The sequence below is a fragment of the Cervus canadensis genome, chromosome 9 (assembly GCF_019320065.1).
Source record: "Cervus canadensis isolate Bull #8, Minnesota chromosome 9, ASM1932006v1, whole genome shotgun sequence".
NCBI classification, from domain to species: domain Eukaryota; kingdom Metazoa; phylum Chordata; class Mammalia; order Artiodactyla; family Cervidae; genus Cervus; species Cervus canadensis.
Window position 1 is genome coordinate 76,221,929 of NC_057394.1, and position 21,562 is coordinate 76,243,490.

The window sequence follows — 21,562 nt, forward strand, 5'->3', positions numbered from 1 at the left end:
CTTTGCAGAGACCTTTATACTGGTGAATCACAGAACCACATTTCCAACTGCTCACTAGAGTGTCAGTCACTTTCAAAGAACAAAACACACAAACACATAAACACACACAACTTGATTAACATTACCCACGCAAGAAACAGTATTGCCATCAACATTTCCCTTTTTCCAAATTAGTAAAGACTTCTCTTTGCATTTCACCCCTTCTTTCAATCTATACTACCACTATCTTTTACCCAAGGTACTAATTGCTTATGTATCTCCCAACATATATTAGAGAATCAAAGAAAAGAAAATCAAAGTATTAGTCGCTCAGTCATGTCCAACTCTTTGCGACTCCATGGATCATAGCCTGCCAGACTCCTCTGTAAATTTCTGGGCAAGAATACTGCAGTGAGTTTCCACTTCCTTCTCCAGGCATCTTCTCAACCCAGGGATTGAACCCATTTCTAAGTAGCCAGTAATATACTCCTTGAAACATAATCCTATACAAAACTGAGTTATTACAGATATTTTATCACATGTACAAAATCTATTATCTCTTCTTTCCATTTAATTAATGACTAATAAGTGTTTCATGTTTTCAGTTCAGTTCAGTTGCTCAGTTGTGTCCGACTCTTTGAGACCCCATGAACCTCAGCATGCCAGGCCTCTCTGTCCATCACCAACTCCCGGAGTCCACCCAAACCCATGTCCATTGAGTTGAGGATGCCATCCAACCATCTCATTCTCTGTCGTCCCCTTCTCCTCCTGCCCTCTATCTTTCCCAGCATCAGGGTCTTTTCCAATGAATCAGCTCTTCGCATCAGATGGCCCAAGTATTGGAGTTTCGGCCTCAACATCAGTCCTTCCAATGAACACCCAGGACTGATCTCCTTTAGGATGGACTGGTTGGATCTCCTTGCAGTCCAAGGGACTCTCAAGAGTCTTCTCCAACACCACAGTTCAAAAGCATTAATTCTTTCTTCGGTGCTCAGCTTTCTTTATAATCCAACTCTCACATCCATACATGACCACTGGAAAAACCATAGCCTTGATGAGACAGACCTTTGTTGGCAAGGTAATGTCTCTGCTTTTTAATATGCTGTCTAGGTTGGTCATAACTTTCCTTCCAAGGAGTAAGCGTCTTTTAATCTCATGGCTGCAATCACCATCTGCAGTGATTTTGGAGCCCAGAAAAATAAAGTCAGCCACTGTTTCCACTGTTTCCCCATCTATTTCCCATGAAGTGATGAGACCAGATGCCATGACCTTAGTTTTCTGAATATTGAGCTTTAAACCAACTTTTTCACTCTCCTCTTTCACTTTCATCAAGGAGCTCTTTAGTTCTTCTTCATTTTCTGCCATAAGGGTGGTGTCATCTGCATATCTGAGGTTATTGATATTTCTCCCGGCAATCTTGATTCCAGCTTGTGCTTCCTCCAGCCCAGCGTTTCTCATGATGTACTCTGCATATAAGTTAATAAGCAGGGTGACAGTATACAGCCTTGACATACTCCTTTTTCTATTCGGAACCAGTCTGTTGTTTCACGTCCAGTTCTAACTGTTGCTTCCTGACCTGCATACAGATTTCTCAAGAGGTAGGTCAGGTGGTCTGGTATTCCCATCTCTTTCAGAATTTTCCACAGTTTATTGTGATCCACACAGTCATGTTTTACTAAATACAATTAATGTTCATTAACATTAATCAATAAAAGTCTCCAAAACTAGGAATAAAGCAGGATAAACTGCATTTTAAACATAAGTTAATTCTGGACCCTACTGTTGACATATTTTAGATATACATATTCAAGTATATTTTGCTACTTACCTTATGAGCAGGTACCAGATTTACCAAAACTGTATCCAAAAGCTCTTGAGATACTGTATCACCTTCACAAATAATAGAACTCATGAGATCCACCATATGCATATGAACTTTCTGATTGTGGCCATTGCTGAAATTCAAAATTGATATTTCATTTAAACTTAAGCATACCTGAAATTTATAGGATTTAATCATAACATGGAATACCACACTTTATTTTACAGTGATATTAAGGTATTAATTAAATATAATTCTATATATTCATTTAAAGCTTCCTTCTCTCCAAAATCTTATAGTAGCATCTAAAATATTTTTTAAACTACATTTCCAAGATTATGTTTGTTAATTTTTATCAGTCTCACAATCAAAAGTAATTAAATCAAATGTAACTTTAGTTTGGCCTTAAATTCAGAACATCAAACTGCTTTGTTGAAGTTAATTCTAATAGATGATTATAAGGAATACACAGAGAACTAAATGATTCACAGGAATTAAGGGGTCAGTAATATGTGATTTAAACAAAAGAAAAATAATATAATAAAAATATTTTTGTATCAGTTAGATTAACTAATGCCACTCTTGTATTATTCTCTACAATACAAAATTGGCTATATTCATTTTCAAAACGTATCTATAAAAATCATGTTAATGATTCTTAAGTTACAAATATTAGCCTTCCGATATTTATCATAAAAAAGTTTATGCAGATTCATCTATAAGCTAAAAATTCTTTATATTTAAAAAAGATTATAATCTTAGTAAACTTACTTTATAACTGAAAATAATGTTCTGTATAACTGGGTAAAAATTTCATTGCTGTCTTCCAACTCAAAACATATGTTATATGACTTGACCCAAGCAATGTTCTAAAATTAAGAGGTGAAAAGGGTAAAATTTTAATTAGTAAAAATACACATGTACAGAAACCATTTTAAAATGTCACCTCAAAATATAACATACTGCTTACCTCAAGTAAATAAAAATACCTATTGAATTGTGGGCTCTTTGTATCTTCTAGTCCCTTCAACTGCCTTGTTATAAACATAAATATATCCTTAAAAAAAAAGGACAAAGTATTGTTTAGATTATGAAAACATCCACTAAATTCCTAAAGATAATTCAGCACTCAAAAGTATCTATCATGATAAAATTGTAAAGAACCAGTTTAAAAAAAGGAAAAAAAAGCTTGCATTTGGCTGAAATTTTTTTAATGTGCATTATCATAAAAACACCAAATATCTTAACCCCCTTTAAAGGAAGACAGTAAATCATTTACCATGATCTTAAAGTAGAGAAAGAAAAACATCTTACAGTAAGTTAAAAATAATAGACCTGAAAACCAAGTAAACTAAAACTTACGCTGTTATTAGAACGAACACGTTGAAATGACCGAAAGCTGATTTGATCAGGTTTGTGGAATGGCATTATATATGGTAATTGGATAGAAAGAACATAGTTTAGGAAACTTAAAACTGCAAAACAAAATCACCAAGTGGAAAGAAAAGAGACTGCAGAAACTTAGAAATTTTAAAAAGACCCTTAGAAGTTAACTTGTCAGGCTTCCTACCCAGTCATTATAATTATTAACACTTGTTTTCCCCTACAATTTATCAATCTATCTCCATCTCTTACTTTTGACTTTTTATTACACATCCCCTTTATACCTGGGTAAAATAGGTTCAGTATCACTCTGAGTCAAATTTGTATGGAGATGATGTTTTTGGAAAGTGTGGAAAAGGCTAAAATTATAAAAGCTCATTCTATAAAGGAGGCATGCTAATCAATCAAAAAAGAGAGAGAGAAAAAATGTCCCTTATAAGTAAAATGATAAACCTTATTTAAAAGGGAACAAACAGAACATGCAGACTATTGAGTAGCTTTTCAAGAAAAATACTATCAAAAGAACATTCTTCAAAAATGGTTTGAACTACTAAATACAACTACTCCTTAAAACAATTAAGTACCTCAAATCACAGGTTCACAATTCATTCAGGTACATAACTCCACAGACCAGCTCATATTATCTACTTTAAGTCTCCGAGCATTCTCAAATCTTATAATTCAGTTTACTTTTAAATGACAAATACCGTTCCCTATTTCCCCCACTGTGAGATATGTAAGACAAACATGCCCACAGCAGTTTAGGCATTCCTTACTGGAATCCTGGCTGACTTGATCAAATGAGCAGGTTTCTCATTTCAGTTTTTAAGATGCAAGTCCCTGACTATAGAACCAAGTCTGGGCTGTTTTTCACCAAGGTAAACCCAGTTCCCGACAGGTAACTAACATAAGTATTTGTTAAATAAAATAAATCTAAATTGTCTTTTTTTAAATTCATACTCAGTAATCTTCCCATGGACTCATTTTCTAACCCACAGTTTCTGCAGTTATCTTTTATTATTGCTGGTTTTTCTAATGTTCTTCTAACCTGCCTTACTCGATATTTTTTTGCACAGCTATACTTATTTTCATTCTTTTTATCCATTGGATTAACCAGGTTATTCCCTTTCTTTTTCCATCTTTTAAAAATCATTTCATTGACATGCCTTTACTTAAAATTACCATAATCAAGTACTAGGTATGTTTTCTACCTTTCATTAAAATTTTGCCCACTGTATTTGCTTCAGAACAATGCACATAACATCTTCCATTATATGAATTAGGATTCTTATAAATTCACATTTACACTAGATACTGTCTTTTCAATAATGAACATGGTCTTCAACATGAATTTTTTAAAAGGAAAAGGAAGTGTACGCCAAGTGATAGCACTAATGACGGCATAATTTAAAAAGTATAGGAAACTCCCTGGCAATCCAGTGGTTAAGACTTGGCACTTTCACCACCACGGCCAAGGTTCAATCCCTGGTCAGGGGACTAAGATCCCACAAGCCACATGGAGCGGCCAAAAAAGAAAGTATACAATATACTTTATTAATCAACTTCTTATTCTGATCTTCAGAACTTGTTTTATAAAATTAAGTACTAATGGGAGGGAGGAAATTCTACAGAAAATAAAGAAAACAAAAGTAGTTTAGCAAAAGACTGCTGCAATTAATGTCAAAGTCTCCAAACAAATAATCTAAATACTTGAATACCCATTTCAGTTAGAAAGATAAAGTATCAGTCAATCTTGGCAGTTCTTTGAATCAGTACTTGCCTTTAATTTATCAGGGGATGTATAAGGAGCTTCAGGAGCATAAATCCTGAAAATATCAGCAAGGCAGCAGGCTACCAGTAAGCGAACATCTTTATCAGGATGCTTGAGGAAAAAATCTGAAGCAAGATGTAAAGCTAGATTTAAGTAAAGCTCCTTTTCTTCTTCAGAGTCCTGGTCCATATCCATGAAAGTTTTCACAACCATCTATATAAAAATAAAATGAAATAAAAAAGTGACATCCTCCATGTAAAAATATATTCATCTGAAAATAAAAACCGTATTAATTACAAAGGTTAACTTCCAATAACTACACTTTCATGTTTCCTCTCAAAGTATCTATCTGTAGCATCCAATGAAGTACTTCCTGCACTACAGCAAAAGGGAACAGGAGGTGGACACTTCATTAGTAAGACTCAACAGCATCATGTATGGAGTGAGCAGAAGAAAGCAAACCTTTACACAAAAGAAGTGGGACAGAAACAACAATCGTGAAAAATTACATAGTCTGCATTCTATGAAGAGCTTTCTCTAATTTCAATATTAGCAGTCACAGTCAAGTCTCAGCCTGCACTATTTCTACTTCACATGAGACTTAACAAAATTGCCGAACTTATCAGGGAGAACGTAAAGGTGACCATCTGGCATCCACTAGGTGGTGCTACAGACACCAATCAACAAGTAGGACTGGACTGGGTCCTTGAGACACATGGCAACATGGATCTCCACCCAGCTGCAGAGTAAGACTTCTGAGTAACGAGCTGCCCAGTGTCACACTGAGTTCCCACAGCAGCTGTGGCTAACACTGCTCCTCACAGGACGGACCCTCAGTTCCACTACACCAGAATCCAGAACCAGGCACACACTAATCCTTCAGTCTGGCACTACATTAATTTAAGAGTACAATGTCCAGGGCTACTCTCCTAACCTCTTAATTTTATTACTTTTAAGACATATGCTTTGATGGACTTAGGTGTATTATGTGGGGAGGAAGGGAAAGCTACATGCAAGAAACTCGTTCTTCCCCTGGAATCTCTTCACAAGAGACAGAAAGTATATTTTGAATAAAATATTACAGGAAACTCTAGGAATTACATAAACAATGACATCTTATATATTAACACGATTTTATAAAACTTAACAGAGGGAAGTGTAAATTAGAAAGAAAAAAAAAAGAAAACTAAGCAGATTATTGCTGGGCATAAATGTCTACAAAATAATAAAAGGATACTACAAGCGCTGCATGTGAACACTGTGGCAATCATTCCACCAAAATAATCAAGGGTTAGATAACAGGAACTCCTCAATACTCTGTACAACTCAAATGGTGTTACAAACTCATGAACACTTCATATATGAGTCCTTAAATTAAAAAAGATGTCTGAGAAAATAACATCCATAAAAGACACTGAATGCTAATAGCTTATAAGTGGAATCTATCTCTGTGTTTAACATTCATTTCTTAGCAGACAATAAGGATGATACCATTGCTGAAATATAAACAAATCTGAGGAAATAAACATACTTTTTCTCTAAAAATTTAATAGGTCAAGAAAATCTAGATACTCAGAAATGAAAAATACCAGATACAGTTTGCAGCTTAACCATTTCTAATAAAATATACACAAACTCCCAACTAGATAAAAGATCCACATATTGGTAAACTTAATCTGCTCAAAGATGCCTTTTGCTTTGAATAATAAACACCTTATATCTGTCATTCCAGTACTGTATGCATAGGCTATAATACTAAGATTTTATATGAAATTTATAATAGTACAAGGGTTTTTTTTTCTTCTAATAAAAATAATCATGCAACAATAAAGTAGTACTTTAAAGCTCCTGAGCCTTCAGTGATTAATTATGGCAAACTTTCTACACTGGAAATATAGGCAAATATTAATAACAGGCAACATGTCTAGGTGGATACAACACTGAAGGGGAAAAAATGCTTAAAAATAAAGAACATCTGAACTAATCAGCTTAATAATCTCCTTGGCCACTCTGCTCTTCTAACCATTTTAATCATGAAGACCATCACTGATGGTCAAAGACAAAACATTATTCAAGCAAATACGAAGAGTTTAACAGTACAGTGACTGCCTCATGAATGGAGTTTGCCATCCATCTTGACTCTGCTGCACATCAGAAACCAAGAGCTAAAAGTAAAGCTCCTTAACTTAATTTCAAAATACAAGAAAGTAAAATGGAGACTTAGTACTCAGTAGAAAGAATTAAATCTTATAAATTTAATTTTTAATAAGAATTAAAAATCAAATTAAAATGGTTGTTTTTATAATATAAATGAGATATTGGAGAGAGGAGACAACTTTCCACAGACAATAAGGAGTATAAGCATATTGGGGATTTGTCTTTTATACCCAAGTAGAGCCTGGTGGGCTGCCGTCTATGGGGTCGCACAGAGTCAGACACGACTGAAGCGACTCAGCAAGAGCAGGAGAGGAGGCCCGAAAAATCCTAAGCTTCACCGTTCCAACTATACTCCAATTAACAATAGCTAAGGAAACTCTACAATTCTTTACCTATTCCACTTTCTTAGCTCCTAATTACAGCTAACTAGTTTTGGTCATGAAATATCTTCTGCTCTGATGTGCTTTAGCAAGGTACAGCCCTATATGATTTCCATAGGTGCTCTCCCCAACTCCGCTCATCCTAAATGGATGCCCAAAGGACATAACCTAATTCCACTCACCTTTAACCGTCTCACCATCTCTTCTTTAGATATTTTATCTGAGATTTCCTTGACACCAGGAGGATAGGTAATTTTTCCATCATTGGTCCTTGTCTTTGAATGAGCCATGATGGAAGTATTTTTACCCCTAAAACAAGAAAACTATTAGATGCAAACCAAAAAAAAAAAACCATTAACAATATTCATAATAAACATGAAAACATTCTATTTCCTAATTTATAGTAATTCATTTATTTAATTAATGAAAATCATTTTACTGAACATTTCTCCAACTTTTAAAATTTTATTTTTACTTTTATTTCCATTTGTGACAAGCTAGGTTATTTGAACTAATCCTTCAACTACAAAAAAAATATGATTTTATTTAATTATATACTTACCTACATATATAAAACATTATATATAATATTTATAATATATACTACAAAATTATACATATACATATATATAAAATACACACACAGCATTTTTTTATAGTATTACAAATTACTTGGGCCAAAATCTAAGAGAATTCAGGAATCCAGAGAAGTAAATGGAACATTATATCTACTTACACCCTGAGCCCATCTGCCAACCCTGACAAATTTAGAGTTCAGTTTCGGTGATCTTATGGGAAAAGGAAGACAGACTCCTGTCAAGATAGAACATCAAACAAGAGACTCTTCCTGACATTAATGTAGAATACTTTAATGTAGAATACCCCAAAAAGATAATACTTTAAAGTAGAATACCCCAAAAAGATAATGCTTTCCAAGAGTTCACGGAATTTCAAAGTACGGATTTTTATGCTACAGGAATAAACCAACTTATTTTTCATTAGCAAAAATGTCTTGACTATAATGGTTCCTATTTTGATTAATAAAGATGTGTTTGAGCCTAGTTGTGTGATTTAAAATTCACAGTCCAAAACCAAAGTTACTCCTTCACCAACCTAACAACTTTATCCAGCTAACTAGCATAACCATGATACTAACACCCAATGAGAAAAGTAAGAGAAAGGGAAAAGAACCACTGACAGGTCTTTTCTGTTTACAAAGTTTTTAAATAAAATACTAGAAAAAAGGAATACTTAAGAAACCAAATGTAGTTGCAGATAAAAAAAACTGGGTTTAATCCCAGAAATGCAAGGTTGAATTCATCATATTAACAGAATAAAAAAGAAAAATCATGTGATAATCTAAAAAAATTAAGAGACAATGTTTGAAGAAAATTCAAGATCAATTCACAACTATAAAAGAAAATAAGGAAAAAAGTTCAACAAACTAAGAATTATATGAAAGATTTCTGAATCTGAGAAAGGTAAGATGCTATACCCTACAGCATAAATCATGCTTATTGATGCTCTTCTGAAAATGTTTTACCTATTTTCAGGACCTACAAAAACATACCTGCTATCATCACTTGTTTAACACTATAATAGAGATGCTGCTGAGAACTCAAGATGAAAACTTATAAAGAATTCAGTGACAGATTAATTATAAATCGGCATGAGGGATCTTACTGGACTGATAAAAATGTTCTAAAATTGGACTATGGTGGGTTTCACCTCAGGATATTTACTAAAAATTACTCAACTATACACTTGAAATAGGTCAATTTTATTAATTTTATGATATACAAATTACAACTCAATAAAGTTGTTTAAATTTTTTATGTTCTGAGATTTTCATTATCTATATGGAAAAAAATGACACTATACCCATATCTCACACCATACACAAAAGGAATTTCAGGTCGATTAATAAACTAAATATTGAGGCAATTGGAAAAGTTTTTAGAATATAATGTAGGAAAACAACTTCACAACCTCGGGTTAGGAAAAGCCAAGAATCAAACCTACAGCTGTTTGTGTTCCTTCAACCAAAGAAGATATTCAGTGAATGCCTAGGATAAACCATTCTACAGGAAGGTAAATATAAATGTGATAGGATTCCCACTTTTCCATAGAACCTGGAATATAACAAAGTCTCTCTACCGTGCCTGAACAGAAGCAAAAGCTGTTCGTCTCCCTTAACAACAGACACGATTGTGATCATAAGACACATGTCTGCTTAATAATGCAGACATGGTTCCATCTGTACAGTCAAAACTGTATCAAGAACCTATTATCTGCATGACATTCTAGAGTGGCTATAGGGCCACATGAGTTAAGATAGGTCTCAAAATGACAAAGGAAAAAGACATTCCCCCTAGACGATTAAATCACAATAAATCCTAAAGTAATCAACAGAAATAACAAACAACAAGCCTGGGAAAATGTAAGATTTAAAGAAATTGAAAGTAGATGCGGGTGAAGTGTTAACAATATACAGAACAAAAGGACAGAGAAAAGAATATGAATAAATCCCAGAGAACAAAGTTCAGAATTTGTTACTCGTCTAAAACCACTACTAAAGGAAAAAGTGGAAGGAAGTAAAAGGGAGCAAAGAAGGAAAAGTAGAGCAACAAAGAAGCAAGTCTCTCAGTTTGCACTTCAGCTTCATAAGCAATGGTTTTGTGAGCAGAGGTTTGAAATACTTCTGTGAGTATACACATGAGCTGTTTCCTCAAAGATAAATTTACTGGCCCCTCTCTATAAGCAAACTCCATGTACCTTGAATTCTCAAGATTATGTTTAAACTTCTCCCAACCTCCTTAGGCCGAGCTTGGCTCTTCCCCTACAGCTGGAAAACTGTGAACATATCATAATTAGCATTTAATCACATCACATTTAATACATTTATGTCTGTTTCCCCTACTTGACTAGAAGCTCCTTAAAACAAGGATTTGTTGTTCAGTCACTAAGTCATGTCTGACTCCTTGCGACCCCGTGAACTGCAGCATGCCAGGCTTCCCTGTCCTTCACTATCTCCAGGAGTTTGCTCAAAGTCACGTCCACTGAGTCAGTAATGCCATCCAACCATCTCATCCTCTATCACCCCCTTCTCCTCCTGCCTTCAATCTTTCCCAGCATCAGGGTCTTTTCCAATGAGCCAGCTCTTTGCATCAGGTGGCCAAAATATTGGGGCTTCAGCATCAGTCCTTCCAATCAATATTCAGGGTTGATGTCCTTTGGAACAAGGATAGTATGTATCATTTTAGGCATCCTTAGAACACAGTAGATGTTCAAGAAATACTTGCTAAATCAATGACCAGAACTATTTTAAGAGACAGTGGCTTGAATAGGCAGTACAGACTAGGCAGAAGAGAAATCAAATACAATAAAAGCAGGAAACTGCTACAAAATTCCAATAAGAACTAATAAGGAACAGACTGCAGGGAATGACTGAAAGTAAGAAAACTGATGCAAAGACTATGAATGCTTACTTGAGAGAATTTGAAGATGGTAACAAGATTCAAAGCCTTTGTTCCTAGAAAGTCAACCATTTACTATCTACTGAGAACCTGGCTGGTGTGACAGCAGTTCTCTGCGTACCAAGTATACACTGGGGCAGAACACGGCCAGTGACTGCCCTCCTCCTCACAGGGGCAGGGAAACCAGGGAGAAGTCAGGGCTCTGGAAAAATTAAGTGTGGAATACAAGGCAACTAGAGATGTTAAGCTGAAGTTCTAGAGAAAAGTCAATGAAAGAAAACATTTTAGCACCACGTATAGCTTACGCTTTGGGGGCTTACAGAATCAATAAAGAAAATGTGTAGGGTGAGCTGAGATACAGAGACTAAATTCTTAAGAAATATCTGTATTGATGTGGGGGGTGGGGTCAGGAAAGAAAACAGAAGAGGGTCAAAAAACAGAAAAATATTGCTTTTTAACTAGAAAAAAAAATGTTTGAAGATGGAGAGATGGTATATAGTGTTAGTGACTTTGGAAATACACATCACTCTTTAAAGATAACCCCAGGCCCTTGGATTTGGTAAACTGATCTCTATGTACTTCCTAGACAACAACAGGAACAAACACCAAATAATAATGTAAGAGAAAAAAGGTGGAAAGGAGAGAGAGAAGGAGAGCAATGCAGAAGAAGAAAGGCAGGTTACAGTAAAGAAACAGGTTTTTCAACTGTTATGGGAAGTCAAAGGGAAAAGATACATAGACACACAGCTTCTCCTCTGAAATGGTGTCAAAGAAATTATTTGACATTCATTTTGTGTTGAATTTCAATAGTATATATTATGATAGAACGAATGAACTGAAAATAAGTAGTGCCTTAAATTATTTATATAAAAACAGACCTGTGTCATAGTCCATTTATACACTGTATATAAATGTATTATAGAGTACATATGTATATGGGCTTCCCGAGTGGTTAGTAGTAAAGAATCTGCCTGCCAATTCAGGTTCAATCTCTGGGCTGGGAAGATCCCCTGGAGGAGGGCACGGCAACCACTCCAGTATTCTTGCTTGAAAAATCCCATGGACAGAGGAGCCCGACAGGCTACACAGTCCATTGGGCTGCAAAGAGTTGGGCACAATTGAGGGACTTAAACACCACACACATATACGTATATATTAATTTCAAATACCATTATATACATGTTGTTACAAATACCTACAGTTTTGTGTACAGAATGAACAATGAAACACAAACTATTCTAATACTAAAGAGTTTATACAACCACTGAGTAAGTTCAAAGAAAATGGTAATTAAAACAAACATACCGGTAATTTTAAAAATCATACTAACAATCCTAGAAAGGGAAAAAAAAAAAATCAATGAAATCATCATTCTACCCTAGAGGTAGGTAAATGTTCACAAGATGCAATAAAGACTGCAATAAAAATATTAAGGTCCTTTCAATGAATGGGAAAAGAGAACACAACATCCACTGGATTAAACCACAAGGGTGATATAGCAACAGTCATTGGTAAAGTGATCTGGGAAGAAATAAAAACAGCTATCTGTCATTTTCATAATAATTTTCCTTCAACAGCCAGTATGTGGCAACAAGTTTATCAGAGTCACAGAAATCAAATCAAGTCACTACTAGAATCTCTACTTTCCCATGTTTATTAAAAGCTGCTTTTCCTTCTGGGACTTTACCCCAGGTTTAAGGTGGAGTTGGAAAGAAAACAAGATTTTGTGAAGTCTGACAACTGTAAAAGGTACGCTTCCTACAGCCGGTACCTCTTATAACCAGCAGATGGCGCCCTCCATAAATACCAATACAACCCTTCCAGGACATAGAGTAAGAAGGGTTTCTTTTTGGCCAGAGATAACTGAAAAAATAATGAGTGAGTGTCCTAAAAGAAAAGAGACAAAATAAATTATGCTATTCTTCTTTAAGTATATCACCTTAAGGCAACATTTACAAATTTTCCAACTACTAAAACAAAAAGTTTTTTTTTTCCCATATAACCCAACCATTCAGACTGAAATATCTTTATTAATTCAAATTAGGTATATTTAATAGTTATTCCTCTATGTTTTGGTAATACAAGGTAATATTAAATGCTTCAGGAAGTCATTTTAGAAAGCAGACCCATTTTGTTCATTTTTGGTAATGTTTATTTATAAATGATTAAACACATGGTTATTCTCCTGCCTACAATCTTTTCAAGGACCATCATGGAAGTAGAATTAAAGACCCAAGAACATCTCAACTAGCACCACTTTCTAACTAATAACACGAAGTGTTCTGACAAATCCCTTTAAAGTAATATTTTATATTAATAATGACAATATCTCTCATTTATTAAATGCTTGGTATTACAGTCCATGGGGTCACAAGAGTTGGACACAACTAAGTGACTAAACAACAACAACAACACTTCCTAGCCAGTGGTCAGCTCACTGTCTCATTCATTGAGGGGATAAGATTACACAGCTTCTCTGTTCACATCAAACCTCAAGCACACATTCTTCTTAGAACCCCCACTCTCAGTAGACGGCCTCTACTTCACTGAGAAAACAGAAGCTGTCACACAGAAAACTTTCCCAGTCTCCCATCTGTTGTGACTGGCCAAAAATTTTGTTCGGGTTTTTCCATACAATCTTACAAAAAACCAGAATGAACTACTGGCTACATGTACCTATACTACACGTGTACCAAGTTCCTCCTTTCCTTCTGTTAACTAGAAAGTATGTAACCCTCTTCATGTCAAAAACAAATCCCTTCACAAGTGCACAGAATCCCATCCTCTACAGGTTTCTCAGAGACTTTCACTTCATCCGTTATCTCTTCCTGCTCAGCATCTGTATCCTCCGTGTCTACTAGACTCCTTTCCCAGCATAAGCACTCTGCTCTTGTGTGGAAAGAAATTCGGGCAGGACGGGAAAGTACAACATGCCTGTTTACTTTCCACATGCCTCTAGCTACTGTCTTCTCTCTCAAACCACCTTCAGAGCCAAGCTTTCCAAAAAGTAATCTGCACTTCCTTAGCTCCCATTTGCTTATCATACTAACCCAGTCCTGTTTCCAGCATCCTCCAACACCAGCAATACTGTTTTTGCCATAATCACTGAGGCTGACTTCAAAAATGACAACAAATTTTTCTGTTCCCTCTATCTACAGCCTTGCAATGTGATTTTGTGGCTACTCTCATCAAGAAGAATGTTTTTCCAGCACTTGAATTTGAGATGGTCTTATGACTTTGGTCACTGGGACACTGGCAAGCTTAAAAAGTGCTTGTGTTGTGAAATTTATTGACTTGCATTCTTGAAACTCCTCCTAAGAAGAGCACACACACAGAAGTTATCCCACTGTAAACGGAGACACATACAGAGAGAGATCTCAGTTATACCAGGCATGACCATCATGAAGGAAGCCAATCACAGACAAACTTTCGGGTGATCACAGACACACACTTGTAGATATATGAGCAAGCCCACGTCAATCAGCTAAGGCTGACCCAGATCAGCAGAACTACCCAGGCGAGCCAAACTCAAGCTGCCAACCTGGAGAACTGAGAGGAATGTTGGGTGTTTGAAGCCATTAGGGTTTGGGGTGACCTGTTACGCAGTGATAGCTCACTAAGAGTCATTCCTGCCCTCCAGCTGCCGAAGCACTTCTCCCATCCTGACCCTATTGAGCTGAGCAGTGTGACACACGGTGGGGAGCAGACTCCTCTCTGAAACACTCCTATCCTTTGATTTCTACTACCTTTCACCTTTTCCCGATTTTTCTCCTATTACTAGTAACTGTCTCCTTTGTTTCCTTTTCTTCTATTCAACCTCTAAATATTATTAATTCTATTTCCTCTATTCACTTCTTGGTCTACATGTTTTTCTCCCAAGACTTCTGCCCCAAGCTTTCTTAAAGCCACTCCAAAATACTCCACCAAGAGCTCTCTTCTGAACTCCAATCCACATATACCATGGCCAGCCTAACATTTCTACTTAGGTATTCTCAAAAGGTAGTCTCTTCCCCACCCTGGGAAGAGAACCTGGGTCTCCTGTACTGCAGGCAGATTTTTTACCAACTGAGCCATGAGGAAAGCCCTATTCTCAAAGGGATCTTGAATCTAAAAAAACTCAAAACCAAAGAACAAACCAATTTCATCCCCCTCCATAAAGCACTCTTCAATCTTCTCTCTGTATAGGGTGTCCTAGTGCATCCAGTGTTGCTCCCAGAAAACTGGGCATAACCTTTGACTCTTCTCTTTCAACACTTAAAAGCAACTATCAAGTCCTGTAAATGCCATGTACAAAACATAAATGGAATTCAGCTTCATTTGTCCATTACTTCACTATAACCTAATTTAAGTCACCTCCAATTCATCCTTCATACAGCAGCCAGATGATCTTAATATGCCAATCTCTTCATATCTATTCCCTTAAACAGGTTCCCACTGACTTAAAAATAAGTTCAACATATAATAATCTGACCATTTTATCACTACACTCCAGTCATACTTCTATGCCATAAAAGCATCATACCAAGATCCTTCTAAGTGTCTGCTCGTCTTTCTGCTTCCTCTTCTCTGTCTCATGGACACTTTACCAAATTTGCCCAAGCTCAGTTAAATCTCTATTACATGCTCTCACAGCACCCTTGCATGTTTCCCTCAAAAGTTTAATCATAACTGTAAATATTTACCCTCTAATGTCTGTTTACACTTCTCAAGTATAAATTGTAACAGAACAATTATCCTATGTTGTTCACTGGTGCATATCTAATGCTAACATGAAGGGTAAAAAGAGCTCAACAAATTATCTTTCTTTTCTTCAAATACTAAACAGAGATCAACCATGCTGAAGTTATTCAGCAACTAAACTGGGAATAAGCTATATGTGATTTTCAATGCTTATTCCCTTAACCTAATTAATTTCCAATCTCTGGAGCACACTGAATCCCCTAATACTCATGACCACAGTTCACGAGCATCAATTCTTCAGCACTCAGCTTTCTTTATAATCCAACTTTCACATCCATACATGACTACTGGAAAAACCATAGCTTTGACTAGATGGACCTTCGTCAGCAAAGTAACGTCTCTGCTTTTTAATATGCTATCTAGGTTGGCCATAACTTTTCTTCCAAGCAGCAAGTGTCTTTTAATTTCATGGCTGCAGTCACCATCTGCAGTGATTTTGGAGCCCAAGAAAATTAAGTCTCTCACTGTTTCCATTGTTTCCTCATCTATTTGCCATGAAGTGATGGGACAAGATGCCATGATCTTAGTTTTCTGAATGCTGAGTTTTAAGCCAACTTTTTCACTCTCCTCTTTCCCTTTCATCAAGAGGCTCTTTAGTTGTTCACTTTCTGCCATAAGGGTGGTGTCATCTGCATGTCTGAGGTTATTGATTTTTCTCCGGCAATCTTGATTCCAGCTTGTGTTTCATCCATCCCGGTATTTCACATGATGTACTCTGCATATAAGTTAAATCAACAGAGTGACAATATACAGCCTTGATATACTCCTTTCCCAATTTGGAACCAGTCCATCGTTTCATGTCTGATTTTAACAATTGCTTCCTGACCTGCATACAGATTTCTCAGGAGGTATGTAAGGTGGTCTAGTATTCCCATCTCTTTCAGAATTTTCCACAGTTTGTAGTGATCCACACAGTCAAAGGCTTTGGTGTAGTCAATAAAGCAAGAGTTTTTCTGGAACTCTTGCTTTTTCTATGATCCAGTGGATGTTGGCAATTTGGTCTCTGGTTCCCCTGCCTTTTCTAAATCCAGCTTGAATATCTGGAAGTTCTCTCGGCTCACGTATTGTTGAAGCCTGACTTGGAGAATTTTGACCATTACTTTGCTAGCGTGTGAGATGAACGCAATTGTGCAGTAGTTTGAACATTCTTTGGCACTGCCTTTCTTAGGGATTGGAATGAAAACTGACCTTTTCCATTCCTGTGGCCACTACTGAGTTTTCCAAATATGCTGGCATATTGAGTGCAGCACTTCAACAGCATCATCTTTTAGGATTTGAAATAGCTCAACCAGAATTCCATCACTTGCACTAACTTCCACCAAGTACCACTAGTAGTTGTGCTTCCTAAGGTCCACTTGACTTTGCATTCCAGGATGTCTGGATCTTTTTTGTATAGTTTTTCTGTGTATTCTTGCCACCTCTTAATATCTTCTGCTTCTACTAGGTCCATACTATTTCTGACCTTTATTGTGCCCATCTTTGCATGAAATGTTCCCTTGGTATTTCTGATTTTCTTGAAGAGATTTCTATCTACGTCTTCTCCATTCTATTGTTTTCCTCTATTTATTTGCATTGATCACTGAGGAAGGCTTTCTTATCTCTCCTTGCTATTCTTTCCAACTCTGCATTCAGATAAATATAGCTTTCCTTTTCTCCTTTGCCTTTAGCTTCTCTTCTTTTCTCAGCTATTTGTAAGACAACCTCAGACAACCATTTTGCCTTTTTGCATTTCTTTTCCTTGGGGATGGTCTTGATCACTGCCTCCTGCACAATGTCACGAACCTCCTACATTCTGACAAAATGTGGTCCACTGGAGAAGAGAATGGCAAACCACTCAATATTCTTGCCTTGAGAACCCCATAAACAGCACGAAAAGGCAATAAGAGAGGACACTGAAAGAGGAACTCCCCAGGTTGGAAGATGCCCAATATGCTACTAGAGGAGTGGAGAAATAACTCCAGCAAGAATGAAGAGACGGAGCCAAAGTGAAAACAATGCCTAGTTGTGGATGTGACTGGTGGTGGAAGTACAGTACGATGCTGTAAAGAACAATATTGCATAGGAACCTGGAATGTTAGGTCCATGAATCAAGGTAAATTGGAAGTGGTCAAACAGGAGATGGCAAGAGTGAACATCGACATTTTAGGAATCAGAGAACTAAAATGGACCAGAATGGGCGAAATTAATTCAGATGACCATTATGTCTACTACTGTGGGCAAGAATCCCTTAGAAGAAATGGAGTGACCATCATAGTCAACAAGAGTCTGAAATGCAGAACTTGGGTGCAATCTCAAAAATGACAGCATGATCTCTGTTCGTTTCCCAGGCAATTCAATATCACAGTAATCCAAGTCTATGTCTCAACCAGTAATGCCGAAGAAGCTAAAGTTGAACGGTTCTGTGATGACCTACAAGACGTTCTAGAACACCAAAAAAAAGATGTCCTTTTCATTATAGGGGACTGGAATGCAAAAGCAAGAAGTTAAGAGATACCTGGAATAATAGGCAAGTTTGGCCTTGGAGTACAGAATGAAGCAGGGCAAAGGCTAATAGAGTTTTGCCAAAAGAACTCACTGGTCATAGCAAACACCCTCTTTCAACAACACAAGAGATGACTCTACACATGGACATCACCAGATGGTAAATACCAAAATCAGATTGACTATATTATTTGTAGCCGAAAATGGAGAAGCTCTACATAGTCAGCAAAAACAAGACTGGGAGCTGACTGTGGTTCAGATCATGAACTCCTTATTGCCAAATTCAGACTTAAGTTGAACAAAGTAGGGAAAACCACTGGACCATTCAGGTATGACGTAAATCAAATCCCTTACAATTATAGAGTGGAAGGGACAAATAGATTCAAGGGATTAGATGTGATAGAGTAGTTGGCTAGGGGAGAGAAATAAGTGACTACAAAGGGACACTAGTGATGTTTGGAGGGCAATGACTAAACATCATTAACTTGTACATAAAATCAATGTTTTAAAGGAAAGACAAATGAAGGAACAATCCATTCTATCAGAGACAGCAGAGAAAGCAGTCAGTCACACATCACAGGGAGCTGGAATTTAAGCCGTGGTAGACAACAAGGTGGCTAAGTGAGGATTCAGGGCAGATGAAACACCGAGCAATGAGCAGAAGCACAAAGATATGCTGGGTGTGAGGAAAGACAAGTCTAAGCATCTGTTACAAGATTTGTGTGTTTCCAAAAATAAAAATATAAATCAATGGAACAGGATAAGCCCACACACACCTTTGGTCAATTAATCTATGATAAAGGAGGCAAGACCACACAATGTTGTAAAGACAGTCTCTTCAACAAATGGTGCTGGGAAAACTGGACAGCCACAAGTTAAAAAAAAAAAAAAAATGAAAGTAGATCATTTCTTAACCCTGTATATAAAAATAAGCTCAAAATGGATTAAAGACCTAAATGTGAGACCGGACACTGTAAAACTCCTAAAGGAAAACATAGGCAGAACACTCTCTAACATGGGCTCCCCTGATAGCTCAGTTGGTAAAGAATCCGCCTGCAATGCAATCCTGGGTTGAGAAGATCCGCTGGAAAAGGGACAGGCTACCCACTCCAGATTTATGTTATTTCTCTAACATAAATCACAACAATGTCTTTTTCAATCTGTCTTCCAGAATAATGGAAATAAAAGCAAAAATAAACAAATGGGACATACCTGAACTCAGAAGTTTTTGCACAGGAAAGGCAACAATAGGCAAAACGAAGACAATCCACAGACTGGGGGAAAATATTTGCAAATGATGTGACCATAAAGGATCAGTCCCAAAAATTTACAACCAGCTTATGACACTTAATAGCATCAAAACAAACAACCCATTCAAAAAATGGGCAGGAGACCTGAATAGACATTTCTCCAAACAGGACATACTGATGGCCAATAGGCAGGCACATGAAAAGACATTCAACATCGCTCGTTATTAGAGAAATGCAAATCAAAACCACAATGAGCCATCACCTCACACCAATCAAAATGACCTTCATTAAAAAATCCACAAACAACAAATGCTGGAGAGGGTGTGGAGAGAAGAGAACCCTGCTGCACTGTTGGTGGGAATGTAAAGTGGTACAGTCACTATGGAGAACAGTACTATGGAGGGGTTCCTTAAAAAACTAAAAATAGAGCTGCATATGATGCTGCAATCCCAATCCTGGGCATATACCCAGAGAAAAACATGATCTGAAAGGATGCATGCATCCCAGTTACACTGAAGCGCTGTTTACAACAGCCAAGACATGGAAGCAACCTAAATGTCCATTGACAGAGGAATGTATAAAGATGCGGTACATATATTCAGTGGAATATTACTCGGCCATTTAAAAAAGGGAAATAATGCCATCTGCAGCAACATGGATGCAGAGTTGTCATACTGAGTGAAGTAAGACAGAAATATCATATGACATCCCTTATATGTGGAAGCTAAAAGGAAATGATACAAATGAACTTACAAAACAGAGACTCACAGACTTAGAAAACAAACTTAGAGTTGTCAAGGGGAACGGACGGTGAGAGACTTTGGGAAGGTCATGCACACTGCTTTATTTAAAATGGGTAACCAACAAAGACCTATTGTACAGCACATGGAACTCTGTTCAATGTTATGTGCCAGCCTAAATGGGAGGGGAATCTGGGGGAGAATGTATACATGTATATGTATGGCTAAGTCCCTTGTTGTTCACCAGAAACTGCCAAAACACTGTTAATCGGCTATGCCCCAACACAAAATAAAAAGTTTAAAGTTACCAAAAAAAAATTTTTTTAATGTTTCCAGAAAAATCTCACATTATGCAAAATTAACACTTAAAAATAACCATTGTAACAGAACATGAGAAAAACAAAACACAATCCTAATAAAATACCAGCACAGCAAGTATCCACTGGCAATTGTTACAAGCATCATAATCAAATTTCTCAGCCTTAAAGCTCAGAGCTCAGGTTTCCCTTTCAAATGCAGGCTCCTGAAGGTACTTACTTCTAACAGGAAACCCTGTGGCAGAATTAAAAATGTAGTCCAGTGACAGTCTTCAATTTTTTGTTAAAAGTAGAAAAAACAGCCGCATAGGTATTTTGCCTACATTCGCAGCTGTACCAGAAGCTTAACAGAAAAGATCAGAGATTCTTGATACTATTAATAAATCTTCTGCTTGTAATAAACAGGCAATTTTTCATCTGGATTTTGTTTTTTGTTTTTTAATTGTAGTGGTTTTTGCCATACATTGACATGAATCAGTCATGGATTTACATGTATTCCCCATCCCGATCCCCCCTCCCGCCTCCCTCTCCATCCCATCCCTCTGGGTCTTCCCAGTGCACCAGCCCTGACCACTTGTCTCATGCATCCAACCTGGGCTGGCGATCTGTTTCACTTCACCTGGATTTTGAGCTTTCTCCTTTTTGCACTGCATCTACAGATCACTCACAGAACATATTTTCCTTCAAAGCACAATAAATCTAAACAATCTCTTTGTCTCACATCTAGATCGAATATGACTTCAAACATTAATACATGGTATCACATTTTAAGATTTTTTTAAATTTCACTGAGATATAGTTAACATATAACATTATATTAGTTTCAAGTGTGCAATATAATGATTCAACATATAGACACATTACAAAATGATCACAATAAACCTAGTTAATATCCATCACCATACAAACTTTTTCCTGTGAAAACTTCTAAGACCTACTCTCTTAGAAACTTTTAAAACTTACAATAAGGTGTTAACCTCAGTCACCATGTTGTGCATCCCATGACTTATTTTTTAAGGAAGACTGTGCCTTTTGCTCTCCCATCCATTTCATCCACCTTTCCCTT

At 36.7% G+C, this 21,562-nt stretch overlaps 1 protein-coding gene across 6 annotated transcripts in view; it reads right to left on the reverse strand.

Annotated features, from left to right (window-relative positions):
- Positions 1 to 21,562, reverse strand: part of PDS5B (PDS5 cohesin associated factor B) — a 172,379-nt gene that overhangs the window by 108,927 nt on the left and 41,890 nt on the right. For all 6 annotated transcript variants that reach the window (XM_043477450.1, XM_043477452.1, XM_043477451.1 and 3 more), the window contains exons 2-6: positions 7,675 to 7,801; positions 4,965 to 5,168; positions 2,772 to 2,858; positions 2,573 to 2,670; positions 1,808 to 1,934 (exon numbers count right to left, since the gene is read on the reverse strand). In XM_043477450.1, the coding sequence (XP_043333385.1) occupies positions 1,808 to 1,934; positions 2,573 to 2,670; positions 2,772 to 2,858; positions 4,965 to 5,168; positions 7,675 to 7,782 (624 nt within the window). In that variant the 5' untranslated portion in view covers positions 7,783 to 7,801. The remainder of the gene's footprint in view (positions 1 to 1,807; positions 1,935 to 2,572; positions 2,671 to 2,771; positions 2,859 to 4,964; positions 5,169 to 7,674; positions 7,802 to 21,562) is intronic.